At 38.2% G+C, this 22,017-nt stretch overlaps 1 protein-coding gene across 1 annotated transcript in view; it reads left to right on the top strand.

Annotated features, from left to right (window-relative positions):
- Positions 1–22,017, top strand: part of MOCOS (molybdenum cofactor sulfurase) — a 217,655-nt gene that overhangs the window by 162,317 nt on the left and 33,321 nt on the right. Inside the window, exons 6-8 of the mRNA XM_039383957.1 lie at positions 768–967; positions 16,511–16,627; positions 19,937–20,380. Coding sequence (XP_039239891.1) covers positions 768–967; positions 16,511–16,627; positions 19,937–20,380 — 761 coding nt within the window. The remainder of the gene's footprint in view (positions 1–767; positions 968–16,510; positions 16,628–19,936; positions 20,381–22,017) is intronic.

Raw genomic sequence — 22,017 nt, 5'->3', positions numbered from 1 at the left:
ACAACCTCTCCTCAGAGAGCAGAGATGTCAGGAATTCTCTGCAATTCTCTTTTCCAAACTACTCAGTGTAGAGTGGGAAAAAAAAAAAAAAAAAAAAAAAAAAAAAAAAAATAAATAAAACCAGCCACATATTTCCTTTTTATGCTTTTTCCAGGCCAAGTTCTGTGAAAACTTCTCTGCAAAGTTTCTCTTGAGCAACTAGATTGTGTGGGTATAGTCCATGAAGCATTTACAATGTCCTTTTTCTTCTACAAAAAAAAGTACAGTCTTGGAAGAATAATTCTTCATTATTCAAGTAAATTCCCTGTAGAATTACATTTTTACTTTTTCATTACATTTAGAATTTTATTATTTTATCTTAGACATAGCAGTTTACTTTCTGTGCTGTGTTAGGATTTATGTCTCCTTCCCATGATCTCCAGAGTTAGATCTGGAGAAAAACTTGCTTTTCAATTCATTTGTGCCAAAATATCTTAGTTTTATGTATAGACTGGAACTAAAAATCTTGTATTAATGTGAATTAATTTCATTGTAACTCTAGCTTTCTACAGTAGATTAATTATAGATAAATCCTTAGTGCAACAGTATTTCTGAAACTTCTATATGAGGAAAGAAACATTTGCAAATTGTATAAGCATTTAAAGAAACACAAAACTACCAATTTCATGCTAATTACCTTACAGCAACCCCATTCTGAAAAACCATCCTATTTTTACATTGCCCTAAAAATAATGCATCTGACATGTACGTGCACTTTTCTTTTGTAGGTGGAATGGAGAAAATAAAACAGCATACCTTTACATTAGCTCACTATACCTATACTGTGCTTTCTAACTTAAAATATGCCAATGGGGCTCCTGTAGTTCACATTTACAGTGATACAGACTTCAGCAGTCCTGATGTCCAGGGTCCAATCATTAATTTTAACGTGCTCAATGAAAACGGAGAAGTGCTCGGCTTTTCACAGGTATGTTTTTCTCTTGTTTTAACTTGAGTGTTATGATTGTATTTTAAGCATATTCACAATATTGTTCTTTATCCTAAAAGAAATATTTTATTCACAGTACTCCCTTCTGAGGTTTTGGTTTTGTTTCTTCATAGTTCTGCACCATATATACACACCATTTTTACAGCAGAAATAAAATCCAATAAATGGTGCTAGTACAATAAAAAGTACATAATAGCCAAAGGCAATATCTTACAGATTTAATACTCCACAAGTAGGAAGTTTGGAAGTGGGCTGTTTTTACAGGATATATTGACTAGGCAGTTTGATTTCTTGTTGGCTCCCTTCTCTTGAGTACTCAAAATTGGGAATTGAAGACCAAGTCTGGAAAAGCTGATAAAGAGAATGCCTTGGAGATTTGACATACAAGTGAAATATCTCAGAATATTGCAGTCACCAATGAAAGAGGAGTTCTCTTTTCCCTTCAGTTCTGATAATTACATTCTTGTAATATTCCTGAGGAAGCATGAAATAAAGTTAAATGATCAGTGTAAAGAGTGAGATTCAAGCTCAAAAAATCCTTAAATGCTGTCTTTCCCAGCAGTTTTTTCTAGCCTTTATCCATCAGGTATACCAAGTATCTTTGAGATAAAACTTCATTAAACTTTTCTCCCTTCAGTAGAGAGGTAATGGTGTATGACCATAATTGTGTGTATGGCTGTGCACCATGTAGGCGGTGGGTCATGTAAGATGGAGTAGCTCACTTGCTCATCAGCAGAAGTCAGAAAAACCACAGAGTTCTAGTTTTGCTTAATTCTTCTTTTCTTTTCATTGGCTGATGATTGAATAAGCCCACAAGTCAAGTTCAAGTGTATGGCCTTGATTTTTTAAAAACTGTCAATAACTGAGTAACTGCCAATAACATCTGTCTCGGGAGTTACCCCCCTCTGCCAGCAGTAGTGGCAGAGCTCCATTACTCCTGGAGCTGATAATTCTGGACCATTGGGGAAAGAATGGGAGTGCTGCAAAAGATGTTTAACACTATTCTGCCAGAGAGAAGAATGGGATAATGAGTGGAACATGGAGACGTCTATGAAAATACAAGAAGAGATCCTTATATACACAAGGGAAAACAGAATTGAAGCAGTTACTTGGTAGCCTGTCAGTGTGGAGTTTTACATTTTTTTTAAGGTATTTATCATCCTGATGAACATGGGATGAGCAAACATATACAGTACTCAAGATACTCTTCTTAACATACAGCTTTTTTCAGAAAATGCTACCAAACAGTGACAAATGTTCGCCGCATTTCATTTCAAAGCATTCCATGTTTTAGGAGTGAATTAGCCATTTAGATAATCTTGAATATGTATGGCAATGTTCCGAAAAGACTGGCGATATTAACACAACTGCATTTGTAAAACACTCGGAAAATGCTTTGATGTTGCTTCTGTTCTTTGGTTAAGACCAAAGCCTTTATTTTGATTTCTGATTTTCACAATTTCTTAGTAAAAATGGCTCATTCCTGTTTCACTTTTTTAAACTCAACTGTTCCCTTGAAGAAAAAATTCTGTTGTAGTCTTATGCCTCTTCTGTGCCTGTTTGCTGCAGTGGCTGCTCATAAAAAGTTTCTTTATTGATCTCTGTCATCTCAATTGTACTGTTCACCAGGTTCTTGTAATTTCTGGCATATGCAGTGTCTTTTAGATTATTTTGTTTAATTAAAACAATGTGCAATTTTATGACTTTTAGAGATTAACAAGCAGCAGCATTATTCTTTCCCAAGCTACAGTATGTGTGATGTATATATAATTGTCTTTATTATGGAATGAAATTCTTTCATAGACATCCTATACAAGTTATGAGGAAGAAAAATCTTTGCTACTTCTTCTTTATGATTACAAAGAAAATACATACATCAGAAAGTAAGCTTCATTGAAATAACAATATACAATCCCATCTTTATACCTATATGCATCTCTAAAATTAGATATGTTTATTCAAATCAAAGTTAAATCCATTACTTTCATTAATGTTTTGGAAGTGAAATAGTGTCCTCTAGTTTGGTCGTCTGTGGTCTGCACATTTATGTAGATTTACTGGGTAGTCTACAAATGCAATCTAATGGAGTTAGAAGAACACAGTTTCAGAAGGTTCCCAGAAAACATTTTTGGGAATTTTTAATGAAGGGAAAATTGGATGGTGTTTCTATCTGACATGCCTAATACTAGTGGACACCAATTAATGACTCAGGTTGTTTTTCAGCTAGTATATTAAAAGAGAAATGACAGAATGTCCTATTCCTTTATGGATGATATTCCACCTATAATTAATTACTTATAACCAGGCATCAAACCAGTTCTATTTGTCTTTCTGACAAGCAATTGTTATGTACCCATTGCCTATTATAAGGCACAGTGTGACTAGACATTAACATTTGGTAGCTTGAAAAGGACAATATGACTAACTGATTCCAGAGAAAATATTATGCTTGCAGCAGTTTATTTGGAACATTTGAGATTGGCAAGAACGACTTCATAAGTAGACACTGTCTTCAGAGGATACCAAGCTTACATTTAAGCCTCAAGATTTACATAATTGGCATGATATTCAAAACTCTGAACTAAGCCCAAGATATTTAGGATGTGAAAGGCGTGTAGTGAAATACATGACATTTAACACCACTGTTGAAAAATGAAACCTGAGAAAAAATTATGCCTTTCATCTGTGTAGCAATGGGGAGGAAAGCTATTCTTACCTGCTCATATGGTTGAAATCCATTTCTCAGTGTTATCAGGGTTTAATTACCATAGCTAACAAGGTTGTGCCACTAAACACAAACATTCTTGAATCACATACATGGGGTCAATTGCATCAACAGGAAAGAGCCATAATCTTAGGTTCATCTTTGAGTAAAACCACCATTTTAGCTGAAGATCAAAGGAAAGCATTTCATTAAAGTGAGATACACAAAGAGCCATACCATGCTTGCACTCTTAGGGGTGGCAGCAATTTTTACAGCCTCTTGTCCCAGTATATATGATATAGAATATTTGGATGTAAAGATGTGATAGGGTGGGACTGAAATAATTATGGAAGTTAGTTGAATTGCTATTACTTTTTCCTTTAAATGTTCCTTTGTTATTAATAAAGGGTAACACTGTTTTAGAATATTATACTTGGAATAAACTTGCGTTGCACACTATGTGTATCATTGGTTGAACTGACAGTTTAATTACTAGTCTAGCTATTTTTCTCTAAATGACAATTTAAAACAATTAAAGAAGAGGGACTTGCAGACTCTAAACATCAATAGTCACTCCAAGGCTTTGGTTTCTCTTCAGATTTTTCATTAAACATTTCTTTATTTAGAAATAAAACTACTACAGTTTTGAAATTTCCATAAACCTCTTGTCTTTGAGCACTAAAACTGCATTAAATTTCCCCCTTTGAGCTGCACCAAATAATTCCGATGAAAATTATTTCCGTCAGTAAAGTTGTCTCATAGACTACTGTTGGTAGTAATTTGTTCTTGAAATTACTTAGGAGGACACCTGTATTCTTTTCACAGAAGCTGCCTGTCCTCTGCAGCAGCACGTCTGTCATTTTGGTATGTGTTTATTTGCACTGAAGCACCAAAAAGCCCCTTATGAACAGGGGTTAAATTGAATACTTGACAGACCCAGGACATAAAGATGGCCTTTTTGCCAAACAGCTTGTTCATATATTCTTGTCAAGCTAAGAATAGATAATTCTCCAGCATTATAGTTTTTGCTGCTAATGAAGTGTGGACAGATGAGAGACTGGTGGTTTGGAAAGGTGTGAAGGTGCAGGGCTAGAGATGAAGGACCTCAGCTAACTCAGTGCTACAGGATGGAAGCAGCAGAGCTGATATTAAAGCAGCAAGTTGTCAGTCTTCTGCTTCCCTGTGAGGCTACCAGAAAAAGAGAAGCAACTAGACCTAGATACTAAAGGAGATTTGTGATGTCACAAAAAATATATGCTTGGTGGTGAGCTAATACTGCAGACTTTTCACACAGAATCATCATTAGCTCATTTATTAACAATGAGTGTCTGCAGCCTTTAGCATACATGAATGTCATGTGTTTATACATCCCCATATCCTTCCAACCTCTGGAACACTGACAGCAGTGACTCAGCTTCAGTTTGCGTCTTGGCCACCTTTTTTATCAAAACCTTGCACAGGACTCTACAAGGTTCCAGCCTGGTTTGAATGCCAAAGAGGTGTAAGGAAACAACATTGATTTGAAACATCAATCATACACACATAGAAAAAGTAGATTTCTTATAAATTGGGTCAAAGTGAAAATGTTGTTGAATGTTCTCTTCCATTTGCAGATGTAAAAAAAAAAACAACCACCATGTCTGCTATTAGCACCTTTTGTGCTAATATTATTTATAAAATTTTTCTCTTTGATAGGGAACAGAGACCTGTGAAATATTCTTTGTACATTCAGTAGATAATTGCAGAGTAATTTTATAATCCTTTCACATTTTGTTCTGTAAAGTAAGTATGGAAGCTGGAAGAGGGGAAGGGGGTAAGAGGCACAGATGGGCAGATGGAATTTCACCTGAAACATTTGTTGAATTGCATGCACTGGAGAGCTCTTAGCCAGTCACACCTTCCAGTTCAGTGTTTTCTGCCCCAAGTGAAAAATAGCCCTTCCCTTATCAAACTTTTTCTTTTTTCACTCTGATGTTTGAAGATAATATTTTTTTTCTCCTCCTGTACCTAACAGGCTTTAAAAAGTCAGGAAACCATCATAGCTGCCTTTTGAAAAATGGCCATAATTTCACATTTCATCTGTGGATTACCAGCACCCATACATGTTCTGTTTTTTCATACTGCCTCCTTTACTTGGAGCCTGAGCCTAAGTAGGAGTAACTTGCTGTGATTGGCTCACCTGCAAAAGTGTCTTGGTATATGTATATATGCTTGCATGTCTCCTAAAAATCCTGTCAGGAAGGGAATGAACATCAGTCCATTAGCAGTCTCAGCCTTCTTGCCTACCACTTCACACTTGTGTGTGATAGACAAGCTGCTAAAACAGGAATCAGCTGCCAAAGATAGAGAGTGTAAACATTTTGGTTTGCCTAAGGAAGACTCTTCTGCAGTGTTGCATATGAATGAGTTTTGCCTCTCTAGACTGAGAACCCTGCTCGAAAAGATTATAATCAGTTTTGTCTAGGAGCCTACATTAGCATGTCCTGGCTCACTCTCATCAATCCAGACAGAGGGAAGGGAGGTCTAGACTTTGAACTTACTTTCTTCACCCATTTCTCAATTAAAAGAAAAAAAAAATCAACATTTCTCAGCAGATAACTTCTAGTGTGTGTCCCTTCAGCATAAATCCATAATGCAATTTGATGACTGCTCTTATTATGGCATGTACCTGCTGTCTCACTCACCTTTCTCTATCTCAACCGCCCTTAAATTAATGGAAGGATCAACTCAATGACACACCGTTGGTTTTTTTCCATTCCTTCCTTTGCTTTCTATCATTCTGAAGTGAAGATCAGTGTATTCCATCAGAATGTGTGGCCCTGAATCACTTACATCCAGCCACTCACTGTGACAACTTCTGTTCCCTGGTAACCTCTTTCTGCCCTCAGTACACGCTAGGAGTATAAGAAGAGGACAAAACCAGAATGAGATTCCTCCAATAAACAAAAGAAATTTTGTTTTGTTTTTAACCCCATTTATCCTTCTGTATCCAAAGCATCCTATGTTAGTGAATTGCCTTGTAAGCAGCTTAGCATCCAAGCTGAATTCATCCCTGTGGTTTGAGAAGATGTGGAGGGGGAAAAACAGATCTTAGGACTGCATGGTCATCTTTACTTGAACTTCCTGCAGCCTCCAGAGGCAATTCAGTTCTGGAATTCAGCTATATTCAGTACTACAAAATATTTCCTAGCAATTAACCTAAATTTCTCACAGTGCAGCTGAAGTCTGTTATTACGTGGACTGGGCAAAGAAAAAGACACCAGTTTGGGCAGGAAAAGAGAACCAAAGAGGATTCCAGACATCCAAGGTAGCGGAAGAGTTGAACAAGCAGCCTCAAACAGTGTTGTATGGTAGAGGAGTAACCAGGGAAGAAACAGAGCAGTATGTGCAGGTAGAAGTTATTCCATCTGTTTGTATTTGGACAGGTCTAAAAACAAAAGTAACATGGGACAAAGTGATGTGAGGCAGGTTGGGAAATGCACATAAAAGTAGTTATTCTAGGTAAATAACATGGTGACAGCCAGCTCTGAAAGCACTTTCATACTGAAAGTACACTTTCTCTGCTTCAGTGTCATGATGTCCTCTTAAGACCTTCCTTTTCCTTAGGTACTGTTTTAATGTTTCAGCTGGACTTAGATACATAGCCAGAGCCTGGCAATGGCCAGGTGAAATGCCTGACTTCTGCTATAGGCTTTCAGTGTCACCTTGAGGGATTCAATGTCTGTCTTCCCCACTTATTCTAACCTCACAGGAGTAGAGAGAAGATATGTTAAATACTGGCAAATCTTCAGATATCAAGTGGCGGATACATTTCTATATACACACAGCTGGTTCAATACATATTCATATCACTGCTAATAGTTACATGATAAAAGGGACCATGCAATACCTGAAGTGGGTAGATTTTTTGAAATACTTGCTGTTTGTGTCTTAGATAATACTCTTGGTTTCACTAGTAGATCAGCTCCAGCTCATTGTACATATGGTGTGTAGGTATGGAATTAGTGCAATGACAAGATGAGAATTAGAAAAGTGGGGGAAAAAAGGAGCTACAGCATTTTACAGGCACAGGAAGTTGCTACCAGGTCAATTAGATCAGACTACTGACCAGAGCCTGATGGTAGCTGCCAGTACTTTTTTTGAAATTCATACCATATCTCTACAGGAGAAAGTGGGTAGCTGTTAAGCAATGAGGAGGGATACTTTCTAATTCATTTAATCTATGTGAAATAAATTTTCATAGAAAGTTATTAAGCAAGAGATCTTTGTTGTTCTTCAAATTTAATCCTTTCTTCTTTTTTCCATCAGTTTCTTTTTACTTCCTTGCGAAACAGTCATTCAGTTTTGCAAGTGGCATGTGCAGCTTTTTTTCATCTGGGCCACAGAAAATGGAAATACAGCATTTGTTAATTCCAGCTAAGAGTGCCTTTGCAGTGGTGGCCATATGACTCTGAGCTAGTTACTCAGAGTAATGCTTTTAGAAGCATAACCACTCATTATATTAATTTTGATGACTCAGGGAAAGAAAAGTGTTCTCTAACTTGCTTAATGGGATTTTTGGCTGTCTTCCCAATAGCTACCTAAAAATTGCTGAGGTGATTACTCGCTATTGATTTTAGCTATGGATTTAGCCATTGATTTCAGGAAGCCAGGGATGGCAGATGGACCTGCACGATAGAATGCAAACAGGATTATAAAGATAAAAATATTGTTGTGAAAATTCCTGTTGAACATCCACTGATTTCCTTGCTTCCAGTTAGTTTTCAATTGTACTATGAACGTCTTGAAGCAGGGAGATAGCAGCAATGCAGCAAACAACACTGTCTTGTCAATAAATGGCACCTTATTGCTTCAAACTGGAAAGAAATCATTACAATCTGGATCTTTGCTTTGGTTACATGGGACTGGGTACTCAAACACAAAAAGGAGCTCACAATACAGGAGGCAATTTCATTGATCTAGGTAGGGAATCAGTGGCTGAACATAAGGAAGTGCTATACTTCAGAGACTTAATGTATAAATGTTGTTGGTAGTAGTTAGTTGGTAATGAAGCTCTCTTCTTGCTGAGGTAGTAGTGACAGAGTATAAGCTGACTTGCTTTTTGTAATATCTCCTTGCTGGAGACAAAGACACATGTGAGTTAGTATGCTCGAAATTGCCTACTATTAAACTGCTCATCAGAGCTGATGGAAGTTAGAAAGCTTCATGAAAGCCTAGACTGAAGGTGTTGCCTAACACTGCTTCTCTGGAGTGTTCTTGCATGTTGCTAAGGAAACGAAAGGAGATAAAAGAAAGATGCTCATAGTTGTTTGGATGAAAGAATCTCAGATGAATGAGGGAGGCTAAATATTTTCTGTTTAGTAGCAGGGCCAAACTGTGGCTCTAATCTATAGACCTCATCACATGGGAGAAATATAAAAAGAAACCACATGGCAGTAGCAAAAGGACTGCACTTTTGGCAGTTTCCACTGGATTCCCTTTTCCTTCATCTCGGTAAAAGCAGATCAGCAGCCTTTGAATGTGTGCAGTGTCTGGTTTCAGTCCACCATCTGAATCCTTTGAAGACAAAGAGAGCCTGGCCCCACCTTCTCTATTACCTTGCTTGCATCTTCCTGCCCTTGCCCTCTCTCCCAATACTGTATAGGACCCTGTATGGCCATAATTAAAGTAATATTCTAACGTGGTCCATCATGGGATTTTAACCTTACAATCCCATTTTCAGGGGATAAATACAGACAGAACAGAATTTAAGCGATTTAAAGGGAGGAAAAGGTGGAAAAGATTTTGACTGGGACACAAATCTATGTCACTAGACTCTTAATATCATGCACTGCACATTTTAATTCCTAGGCATTCTTTCTACTTATGTTAGTCTGCTACATTCCCTTTTATCTCTCTTGATATGAGTTATAGCTAAGTCTTCTTCTGTTTGGTTTTCCTCTGGCTTCCACATCTCTGACTAGCAGTAGTTCGACCCAAAGCCTTTAGCCTACAAAATAGCTGGGAATGCTCAATGGGATGTAGAGATATGAACCTTTTCCTATGACTCACAGGGGGATGCTCTGCTGAAGTCGGAGGTAGGAAACCACAGAGGGCTCAAGTTCCTTTTGTTTTCTTTTCTTCCTGGAATCCATCCTTTTCGTGGTGTCACTATAGCAAACCAGATTTTCATTGTCAATTAATGCAGTTTGAACTGAAAAAAAAAAAGTAATTGATTGGAGAGACCTATGGCCATTGAGACAAAGAATCAAAGAAACAAAATCAAGGTGTTTAGCCTACTCATCAGCTTGTTCAGTTTCAAACAGCTGGATTTTGGAGTCATGAAGTTTACATGTTTCAAATAGTCCATGCCTTAATTCACTGCATGTACTGCTGGAAAAAATAAACAGATGAAATGTGAGATCATCCAGTAAAAAGTCTGTATTTCATTTCTTCCCTTTCATTCTTTGGGGATGAGCCACCTCATCCCCAAATCTTCTAGCTTCTGGTTGTCAGAAATGTAAAGTTATTGTCACTCCTTTAAGCATGGAGGATCTGCAGTTCGCTATGTATATCGCATCTTCCAAGTGAGAATTCCTGCAGAGTGGCAACTCACACATTCTGAATTACGCTGAAATTTCCAGGCTGCTTCTCTCCCCTGCAGTCTTACCTTGTATTTGATTGTCTTTAAAACTAGCAGAGAAAATTATGACATCAACTGCAAGGTTCCTGATAAGCTAGCATTTACACTATCAGGACACTGAATTTGAAAATTTCAGTAAATTTCAATATCTCTGTCTAATACTTAACTGCCTTCTACCAAGGAGATTTTGTTCAGAGTGAGTGATGAATAGATGTAGACCGAAGAGAGATTTACATCCACTCTTCAGTTAGTTTAAACCTATCTCAACAACTAGGGACTCAAAACTGAGAGGATCAGATTCATCAATACTGAGGGAACCTGCCCAGGTGGAAATTATTTCCCTGAGATGGGAAAAAATGCCTTTGTTGCAGGAAACCATGCAGTTAAAACAGTTTAATGATACTGTAACTCAACTAAAATGCTCCCCCCCCCAATGATTTGGAAACAAGTGCTGATTTTTTTTTTCTGACCTACTTCTTATTAAATTGTATTAAACAAGATTAAGTATGCATTTGCATCAGCAACAGCGTTTCACAGTCAAATGCTGGATGACAGAAAGAGCTAGCTTACTTTCTTTCCAATTCCATGCCATGAATCAGTGAATTAATTTACCAGTGGATGTGGAGAACAGCGTCATGAAGCCTGTTTTATAACCAGCCATCAGTGATGTGCAGTGAAATTCTTGTAATGAGCAAATCCATCAGACATACAAACTGCTCTGATATTTGGACACTGTTGAAAGCAGAATGAGAAGTCCCAGTCCCAATTCCTGAAGGACAGTACCTGCCAGTATTGACTTATATGTTTGGTTTTTTTCAGGACACTTTGTGATGTATTACAAAAAGTTTCTTTATTCATGTGAATAATTCTTGTGCTACTCAGTAAAATAACTTACACAAATAAGAAGTACTTGCTTGAATAAGAACTACAGAATTGTATCCTATGGGAATAACTTCAGCAAGGGTTTCTAAAGAAATCATCATTCTTAGTGAAAGTCTTAGACTTAGTTGATTAGGAATAATGCAAAATTATGTGCTGTTTGTAAATAGTTACTTTCACTTAGTATATATATTCCTACAGCAAGTATCATTCTCAAATTTATTTCAATGAAACCTGAAACCAGAGAAAACCTTACACCTTTCAGCTGACTGTCCCAGAGGCCCTGAAGTAAATGGGTAGCAGAAGTCAGCCATTTAGCAAAAGCAGAAAAGTCACCGGTGCAGCTGTTTGACAGGGAATGAGAAAGCAGAACACATCAGAAGCTCATTTATTTTCAGAGGTTTCCAGCTGCTGGGTGTCAACTAGAATACCAGATATTCAAGAGGGGACTACTGTAGGGTAATGCATTAAAACGAGGAGGGCAGAAAGCTCTCCACTTCAATATTTTTTATATGAAAAAAAAAAATTGTATTTATCAGGTAAGGAACTATGAAAGAAACCCCAAATGTTAACATTTGATCAATCTGACAATGCTAAAAGAAAGCTCACTGAGAAAAAAGCAACTGTTTTAAAAAATTGGTTTGGGTGAGCTTTATTAACGTATCTTTATTAGAATTGAAGACCATGGCTTGGAAGTGTGAAAAGCACCTTTTGCTTGTCAGAAGTCAAGATTATGTGACATCAGAAGTGTTGGGGTGTGAGGCACCCTACAGGACCAGGTCCACAGTAAAGAGCTTCAGAAAAAGTAATGAGTGTCAAGGGACTCCGAGAGGCAGAAGGGTCTTACGTAGTGATGTCTTGATTATCATGTCCTCATTGACTGAAATCAGTAAAAATACTGCAAGATTTCTGCATGTGTTTTGCAATTTAATTGTTGCCTTTAAGCTCTGAAAGACTAAGGCCCAGCAGTTCCAAATATCATACCCAGGGAATCACCAAAACTGACAATACGACTACATTAAGCTCTGTACTTACCACTAGTACCATTCATGCTTCTGTGCCTTCACTGATGAATGTATTACTGGTTCCCAAAAGTCAGCTGCCACTGTTACAGACAGAGCTGCAAGCAACATTCTGTATTTCATAACTCTGAACTCAATATCCATTATTGCTCCTTATAGCAATTTTAAAGATGTGCTTTATTTAAGTAAGCTTTTCTTCATTGGAATAACTGTAACAGATGTTTTATGTTCTATTTGTTTTGCTATATGGTAGCACTGCAGAGAGAGATTAAATTAACTGCCCAAGTAGCATATTTCTAGGGTGAAGCTAAAGAAGAAGAAATCAAAACCTATGTCCAAGGGAAAGCCAAGCATGCGTGCAAGGGACAGACATTTGCAGTGCCACCTTTACTGATTCTTTATGTAGTGTCATTGTTTCCAGTATGTACATCACATTCCCAAGACCTGCATACATTATCACATTGGTGATAATGAAATTCAGTTAATACTAAAGCAATGCATAACTTATCTTTGTTCTCTTGTGTCTCGGTTTGAGACAATTTGGAGGGACAGAGGTCTTGGACACAAGCCTCCTCCCTTGGATTCAATGCCCTGGGTTTCTCCAATACAGAGCCACCAAATATGCCTGGATGTAAGTGAAAAAATTACTCTTTACCAAGAAGAAACATTAATAACAATAGTGATAAAACTGGGTTAAACCAACCAATGAGGAGAAACTTCCCAAGCCCCACCCAACAGATCAAATCGAGGTGGTGGCCAGCCTCCCCCACCTGGAAAACACACACGTGGCAAAGGGACAGAGACAAGACGGTCGCCTTTCCATATGGTTTTCCTCCCCTGCACCCAGAAAATCTGGCAGGAACAGCTGGAGAGTCACTGCTGGATTGAGGCTGCAGTGCTGGTACAGGCAGTTTGAGCAGGGCTGAAGATGCTCCCAGATGGCTGGAAGGACCCGCAAGACACCTGCTGGGTTCAGCAACAAAACCTGGCTGCTGCAACCTCGATATCTGTTGGGTGAAGCGGTGGTTGTAATCCTGTCGACATTGTAGTCGTAGTTCGGATCCATCACGGTGGTGGTAGAAGCCCCGGGTTGTAAGGAAAAAGTCCTGTGTGGAAGGGAAGACAACCCAGTGTTGAGTAAAGTTCAAGTGTGGTCTTTTATTTGGCTTAGGCTAACTGGGAATGCACCCAGTACCTCCTCTGGAGCAGGGATTTCTACACTAGATGATGTAATACTGGATCACAGGATCAAAGGAGTCTTTGACACCTTCTGAGATATTACAGCTGCCTGTTATGGATCCATTAAGGTCCACCAGCAGAGATGAATGTCTTCAGGCCATGTGTGAATTGTCCTGATGCTTCCTCACAGGGGAGTTATTACAGCTGAGTCATTTGTGTAAGGGCAAAGAAACAACACCCAGCTTGTAGCCTGAGGTGTGCACACCCTCAACACTTGGGTCACTACTTTGCACATCATCAGCTTGCACTTGGATTGTCTCAGTCATCAGTATTCCAGTCTTTCACACTTGTGGATACATTCTTCTCCTGGGATAATAGTACCACCTTATCTCAAGTTCCCATCACAGTCCAAATCAGTAGACATTTTTAGGGATAAGATAAAAAGTGGATACCTGAATTTTTGCGTAACCCAGGACATCCTGAATCATAATTCCCATATTCCTTTAATGATCATATGTTTCAATGTATCAATAAACCTTGTCTACTGTACAGATTAATGTATACAACAATTAAAGTATTACTGTAGAAGGGTATTAGGTTGCTTGGCTAGAATGAAATTACTGTTCACTAAGGAATAGTAATTATTTATTTGCCAAAATTAAGAAAAATTTAAAAAGAAAATCTCATTTGCAATTTCTTGAAGTTGTGTCATGGAAACTTCATTACACTACCTACACTTCGATAAGCAAGGCTGCCCCAGCAATGTTTCTTCAAATAAGTATTAATAATAAAAAGATTGTATAGTTTAAAGTTTTTTGTATACTAAGTAAATAAACCCAAACACTGTATAATTTCAGTAGTGAAGTGTCTGTCATGATTTTTTCCTTGCTTGTCATCATTAACAGAATGATAGATCCGCCCATGAGTCACTAGCACCATGACAAACCATGTTATGGCAGGATGACAACTTTTCTTATCTAAAGGAAAAAAGACATCAAGAAAATGTCACTGTTCCCAGATTGAAGTCTTATGACAAAACAAAGCTAGGGACACCACAACAGCCTTTCTCAATAGATGCCTTTTACTGTAACTTCAGTTTGAGAAGCATGCTTTGAAAACAGGATATTCTCCAAGGCATTAATTATGGATAGAGATCTTGAGACTGATTCTTTTTTCTGCTTTCCAAGTCTGCATACTTGGAGTTATTTTGATTGTATCTCTGTTGGAGAACCAAACCATTTTGAACTGAACTAGTGGTGCTGAACATACGTCAGTGTGAACTTGAGAACTTGTGCACTACAGCAGTGTAGGATTTCTACTGTATATACAGTATATTTTTGTAGGGAGAACCTTGTGCTCCACACATGAAAAAGAAACCAAAAAAAACCAAGAACTAAATACTATTTAGGTTGAATTATTTCAGCACAGAGTAAATTCTAGCAGAAGTCTTGGTTTTTCGAGCTGCCAAGATAGTGAATTTAAAAGTGTCTTAGACAGTTAAACTTGGAGATGTCAGAAGATAGACTGAAGATAGACTGACATCAAAATATTGATGATGTTGAGACAGAAGATAGACTAAATTATACCAGAAAGTATTTGCTATATATATTGGGCCACTATCCTGTACAGAGGGAATTTATGTAAAAAAATAATAAAAGCCAATAGGGATTAAACCGGCCAGAAAAGCTATGTTGAATATTTACCTAGGTTGAATTGATACCTCAGACAGATAAAGCATGAGCTCAAAGTTAGGGAAGTGGTTAGTATGAGGTGGTTGACACTTCCATTCCTGCATTTCTAGGCTGAGCTGTCACTCTGCATGCAACTGAGCCCAAGCTTTCTGCGAGGAGGATTCTGTCACTGGTAGAGTGGGGTCCCCTCAGTCTGCAGCATGGTTATTCTTGGAGATCTCAGCATTCCATTTTGTAGAAAAGGAGCAAAAAGCACAGAGGGTGCAACTTGTGCAAGACTGTTCTGGAAGTCTGTGGTAGAGGTAGGACGTGTCAGATTTCATGCATTTGACTGTCCTTTCTGTCAGTCCTGACCAGGAATGTTCATCATTTTTTGTCTAAGAAATAACTGGTGGCAGCTCAGCTGACCTTACCAACTGCTGTTGTTGCCTTTTGAAATCAATATAAAGCATTTGCAGTTCCCTGTAGTGAGCTTCCATGGTTTCTTAGCTGTGCTAAGAGGATCCCTGTGGTGTGCTTCCCTTGTTTCTTAGCTGTGCTATGAAACCCTGATAATCCGTATCCTCTGCAGTGCCATCTTCCCGTATATGCATCTCCTTCCGAGGCACGCATGGACATGTGCTTCTGTTCTCTTTGCACATCGTTTTCATTCCTTCCCGTTCATGCCAGTTTGTCATCAAGTACTGTATTTCTGCCTATTCATTATTTAGTGGACGATAGAGAAATGGTATAACACCAAACAGCACAGCACAAGGGGAAAATGCACAGGGACTTGGTAGACTTGGTGGTTGTATGTGCAAGACTCAAGGAGGCATTCTAGTTCACTGTCTTTTATGTCAGATGTTATTGCCTGCTGACAGGCCAATCCTTCCAGCACTTGTGTTCCAAAATCCCATAGATACTGTCAGTTTATGTAATGAGGATTGCAGTTTCAGATCACCAGAGAATAGAGTTTTCTTTAGCTAACTGAAAAGGTGCCCCAGGCCTCTCTTCAGTCTCCGCAGAAGCAGTTGTAGGTGGTGATTCTATCAAAGACACCAAGTGACACTTTACTGAAGGTCTGTAATTAGCACTACTGATGTGAATAAACCTGTTCACAGGTTTAAAATTAAGCAAATGTACTGGTATTTATAGGATCATGACCTGAACCTATATGCCCTGTTTGTGTGTGTTTTGTATGTAGTAGTCTCACAATGCCAAGGTAAGCATTTCTGCTTCTATGACTGTTTTCTTCCAGCTGAAATAACAGAGCTGAAAACTCCTAAATCTGTATGGGAATGGTAAAAGCTACAGTAAGTTGTTAATAATTTAGAGACATCATTTACCTTCATTGATTTCTACCTTTAAAACATTGTATCTTGTTGACCACAACTTTGAAATGTTTATTTTTCATTCTGTTCCTATATCTACTGCTGAATTGGGAAGGTGGACAAGATGGCCAGTCTCCACAACATACATGTCCGCACGGGTTGCTTCTGTAACACAGGAGCCTGCCAGATGCATTTGGATATAAGCAATGAGGACATCCGAAGGAACCTGCAGGTTAGTTCCTCAGTGTGATTACTTGATAGATATATTGTCCGTGGAAAATACTCAGTGACCCAGAAGACATCTTCTGGCTATCATTTCTGAATTTCCTGAAGGTGGGAGGTTTGAAGTGGAGCAGAAAATCTGCCTCTGTGTAAAAAAAAGGTATTTAAAAGATAAAATAAATGCATCCTGTTCCATGGTTTTAAGTCTCTGTGACTTTTAGGAATGAAGGTAAATTTGAGTTGCTTTCTCTGACTTTTTGACTCACCTGCCATGTTAAAGAACTAAATTAACTGAAATTCAATTCATTGAAATTAGGTGTTGAAACAAAATCATTTGATGGACCCAAAGAAGTATCTATTGCTTATTTCATTGGAAAATAGGAAATTGTACTTGTTCTGATTTGGGATACCATGAAATCCAGACTTCTTGCGGAACAGAAATTCCTGGACAATTCATCTCATGTTGTTCCTTAGGTATCCTTAATTGTACTTCATAATGTTCAAGCATTGTAGGTCTATTGCTGTTGGGTGTTACAGTTTAAAATACGTATGCAAATTGGACAAGAAACAATAAATAGGAACATACAGCAAATCTCAGAGAATGAAGTAAATTTAGATGACATCTACTTAGATTACTGGTGTAATTGTTAGAACATGAATGTAAAGACTGTTTTCAATATTACTAATATTTTCCATAAATTCTCATTAAAAGATCTATAGCAGGATGTATTACAGTGAAGTGGGGGAGGCTTCCTGTCTGCCTATTTGTCAGAGTTTGAAATTACACTAAATTAATTCAGAGCAATCAAAAATTTTATTAATGATGTTATTCAAAAGGTAAAAAAAATAAATCTAATGGCTATACTGATATTATAGCTCCCTCATAATTTCCCAGAGACATTTAGATAACTTTTGCAAATACATTTACATGCAGGACTGATAAGATAAGTTCTTTAAAGGCAGGGAGGTCTTTAATGCATTCCTTGACAAAATGATGCTTTGATTTACCATGGAAGCTCTCTCCTCTGAGAAAGGAAAAAAGGGTCTACCCTTCTGCTGAAGTGAAAAATGCCAAATTATCAGCTGCTATGCTCTTAGATGTCCTAATAAAGGAGGATTTTGCTAAGGAGTGAGTGACCTCTTTTAGGTCTGTATCATTTAAATGGGGATAGGCCAAAGTTTCATAGAGAGACACTTAAACTGCAAAAAGTTGTATGATGAGGTTATACAGTCATACAGTCATTATTTTGGGACATTCCATTCCCATCAGTTCTTTGAGAAGTATCAGGATGAGTTATTGACAACATTACTGTGTAGTGGAGGGCATCTTTTTATCACATTATTTGCGCATATACTTCGGTTTCATCTTTTCCCAGCGTGCTGACTGTATTCTTCCTTCCCTGATGAAGATTTACATGTATAAAATGCTTGTGATGGGGGACTTTCTGTCCTCAAGGGTCCCTGGAAAAGCATGGTTAGTTTTCTTAGCGTGTTACATAGGAACTAACACATCTGTTCTAGAACAGGCAGCACTTACAAGTATTGAGGCCATGTTGCTGAGAACACAGCTGTGCTGGGCAGGACACGTCTCAAGGATGAAGGACCACCGCCTCCCTAAGATCTTGCTTTATGGTGAAGTTGCCCCTGGCTGCCACAAGAGAGGAGCCCCAAAGAGGAGATACAAGGACTCCCTGAAGCAACATCTCAGCTTTGGCCACATTGATCTTCATCGCTGGTCTACCCTGGCCTCCAGTCGGGAGGTCTGGAGACACACTGTCTATAACACTGCTGCTTCCTTTGAGAATGCACACAGGATCACCCTTGAGGAGAAAAGACAACGCAGAAAGAATCATATCCTGCCAATACCATCCAAGGAGTCTTTCTGCTGTGCCTTTTGCAACCGATCTTGTCTATCTCGCACTGACCTCTTTAGCCACCAGCGCGCTTGTAGCAAATGTGGGTAGAGCCCTTCCCAAATCTTCATTCGCGAAGCCCAGCCATGATGAACATAGGAACTCGTTTACTTATTTTCACAGCAGGAACCTCTCCCCTTAGTCAATCAAGCAATATTTGGCAGAACGGTTACAGAAGAGTATATTAACAGATGCAACCTGATTTCACAAATATCGCTTCTGCTCTGTTGTCAAGGATAAAAACTACATCACCCTGCACTAAAATATTTACTACTGTATTGCATGCTTTGACATAGATGTAGATTTTTTGATTTCTTTTTGCATAAATGGGACCTGTGTTCATTGTACTGTGACATTTTTTACTTAAAAAAAACCCCTCACGTAAATAAACTATTTATGCATCCATTTTTAATGTAACTGAAATGTGTAAATAAATTAAATTCTGAGAAAAAAAACAACTGCTGCTGCACTTAGAGGAATAGGATGCTGAGTTAGGACTAAATCTTATGTTCGTTGGTGAGCTAATATTAGATGGATGAACAAAGGGAGACTCTGGCTTACTTCCCTGGTGATGAGTGGGAGAACTCACTGACTGACTTATGGTATGAGAAACTTCTGCTCTTAAGGGAGCGTTTTCCATAGAGTGTCATATGAAAGACATATCAAATAGAAGTGACAATATAGGGATTTTTCAACAAAAGTTTTGCAAGTGGAAATTTGTGTTCTTCAAAGGAGGAAGTGCTAGAGAAAAGGCTAGTTCCCTTGATCCTGAAAGCAATGTATTGACTGGATCAGCAAGAGAGATTTGCTGCATATTCCAATGACAAGGAATATCACTTTGGATGTTTGAGCTCTAGATTCAAGTCTCTGCTTTGCTAATATCCCAGACTAGTTGTCTGTCATTTGGACTATTTAACACAAGCCATAAATAAGCCACTAGTGGTATAAAATGGAACTGTTCTGACAGTGAATATCAAGAAAACTGACCCATAAAAATCAACTGTCTCATGGTTTGTGCACTTATCTGAATATAATAACCCAGTTTAAACTCCAGTGAACTATGCAGGTGAGACTGGAATATCCCTGGAGACTGCTGTAGCTAGCAGGCAATCTTGGGACATACAACCTTTTTGTGATAATTGATATGTTTGTGAGAAACATCTCTTTCCTTAGAGTAGAATAGGACAAGCAGCTCAAAATTATCTTCTCTCAATTTGAGTAAATCATAAGATAGTTGGGAATTTTTTTTCTCCATTTTCTCTCTGTATTCATGAGTTAGCCTTGTATTTTTTACAACAGTTTTTCAGGTGAGAATTAAGAGACTCATTAATAGCTAGGTGAAATTAGAGGGAAATAAAGCAAAGTGTCATCACAGTTCTCTGGTTTTTTTTCCTGTTTCAAACCAGGCTGGCCATGTCTGTGGAGATGATATAGACCTAGTTGATGGACGTCCCACTGGTTCTGTGAGAATATCCTTTGGCTACATGTCTTCTTTTGAAGATGCACAGACCTTTTTGAATTTTATCATAGCCACCAGACTTTCCAAATCGGACACTGAGACTCCTTTCAAGTCTGTTACAAAGCTGACAATAGAGTCTGTTCCAGATGACCTCCCTTGCTTTAACAATGCAGACAAATTGTCTCCAATACTACAAATCTCAGATGGAGAACTCAGGAGTAATCTGTCTGCGACAAAGACAACTGTCAACTGGCAGCCACTGGAGACTGAGGCTGAAAGCATAAGGGCAGCTGTTTCTGAGACTGCAGTGCCAACATGTAGGAAAGGTGGCAAGCCCATCACTGTTGCCAGCATTTACCTCTACCCAATCAAATCCTGCTCTGCATTTGAGGTATGTGCTTTGAATCATTCTGAAGTATTTATTCAGCTCAACCTAGTGTTTTTCCTTACGCCTCTTGGCCATGTGCATGAGACATTAGGAAGCAGTGTGTGGTTACCCATGTCGCTTTTTTTCCGACTTCTAGGATCAAGTCCTGCGTGTTAGGCTACTTTGAAGGGTTTTCAATAGGCTGAAGTTACAGAGTGCAAATACATCTTCTGCTTTCTCCTCCCCCATGAGAGCCAAATCTGCACATCATATACTGTCTTGAAGAAAATAGTTGGATTTGCAAAACTTGACTAAAATATAATCAAGTAATTAGTATGCTTTTACAGAATGACATGTGATGGACTTGTAGGCATTGATGGGTAGGCAGCAATTGAGAAATAACTTGATTAACATGTTATAATTGAGAGACCGCTGATTTACATTACAAAGAAATGTTATCATTAAAAATACATTTGCAACAGAAATATGACATTTAAGTGTTGCTGCACTATTTGAAAGTTCACTCTTTGAAGATTTTAATTGCTTTTTTACAAAGTTAATAATATCATCACCTTAGCAGTGACTTTTTTTTTTACATAGTGCATGATGAAATAGGTGTATGGCCCACACATGACCTGGAATGTGACTCTGCTTAGTACCATACTGGAAAATGATTTAATGAATGTCAATAATGATATAACTTTTCTTACGAAAACTTACTGGTGTAGGCCACTGTCTCATATCTGAGCGAGAATTGGGATCAAATCCAGAGACAAATCCTCTGCCTTTCAAATAGGCCTTCTCAGCTGATTTGATCATGTTTGGGTTGATTTTTTTCTTCTTAATGCAAAAAGAGGTTGGGCAATTAAACACTGTTAAATGATCAACAAAACATCTGTATTCTTAAATTTGATTTGGCTTATGATGTCTTTAATTCAGAGACACAATCCTGAGCATTAAATGAGACCTGAACAAGCAATTTCCACCCCTTATTAACCTCCCACTAGATCAAACTGTTTAGAAAATCAAATTAATTGCCCATTTCATGTGAAAATTTTTTAACCTTTGTTTAAGTGTTGCAGATTTTATAGCTGTGTTACAGAAGCCCACTACAGAAGCTGCTGAAATAAGTTGTAACACTATTCAGGCCCCTTTGGGGTTAAATTCTATTTTTAACGTGCAGGCTGGTGTTGTGAGATACATACCACAACATTCAGTGCTAAGAAGGCTTTGAAGTGATTTTGCCCAGGAGCAGGTAAGACATACCTCAGCATGAAAGAAAGCTTATGTTTCCCCACACGCTGAGCCAGGTTTCTTCTCTTCAAGCTCTATGAGGGGAAATGACTCTGAGTGATAAATTCTCTCAAACCTGGTACTACCCCCTGACAGACAGAACTGCAATTTTATATGGAGGGGGAAAATCCCCATGCCTCTTGCACACTTCTTGTGTAGGCATGTGTTAATGGGCCTAGAGTGAAAACAGGGTTCATCTTACCTCAGTTTATGCCTCTAAAGTTACACATTGTTCTGTAAGCAGTGAGAGATGCAGATCTGCTAATTCATTTTATCATAAAATAGGCATCTGCAGTAGGAAACATAAATTGTTCCTGGATATTTCTATCTCTTTTCATTGACTACAAGAGGAACCCAAGGCAACTTGG

Source organism: Pipra filicauda, unplaced genomic scaffold, assembly GCF_003945595.2.
Source record: "Pipra filicauda isolate LSUMZ 115617 unplaced genomic scaffold, ASM394559v2 scaffold331_size1881853_pilon, whole genome shotgun sequence".
Taxonomy (NCBI): Eukaryota; Metazoa; Chordata; class Aves; order Passeriformes; family Pipridae; genus Pipra; species Pipra filicauda.
This window is presented reverse-complemented; position numbering and strand designations above follow the sequence as displayed.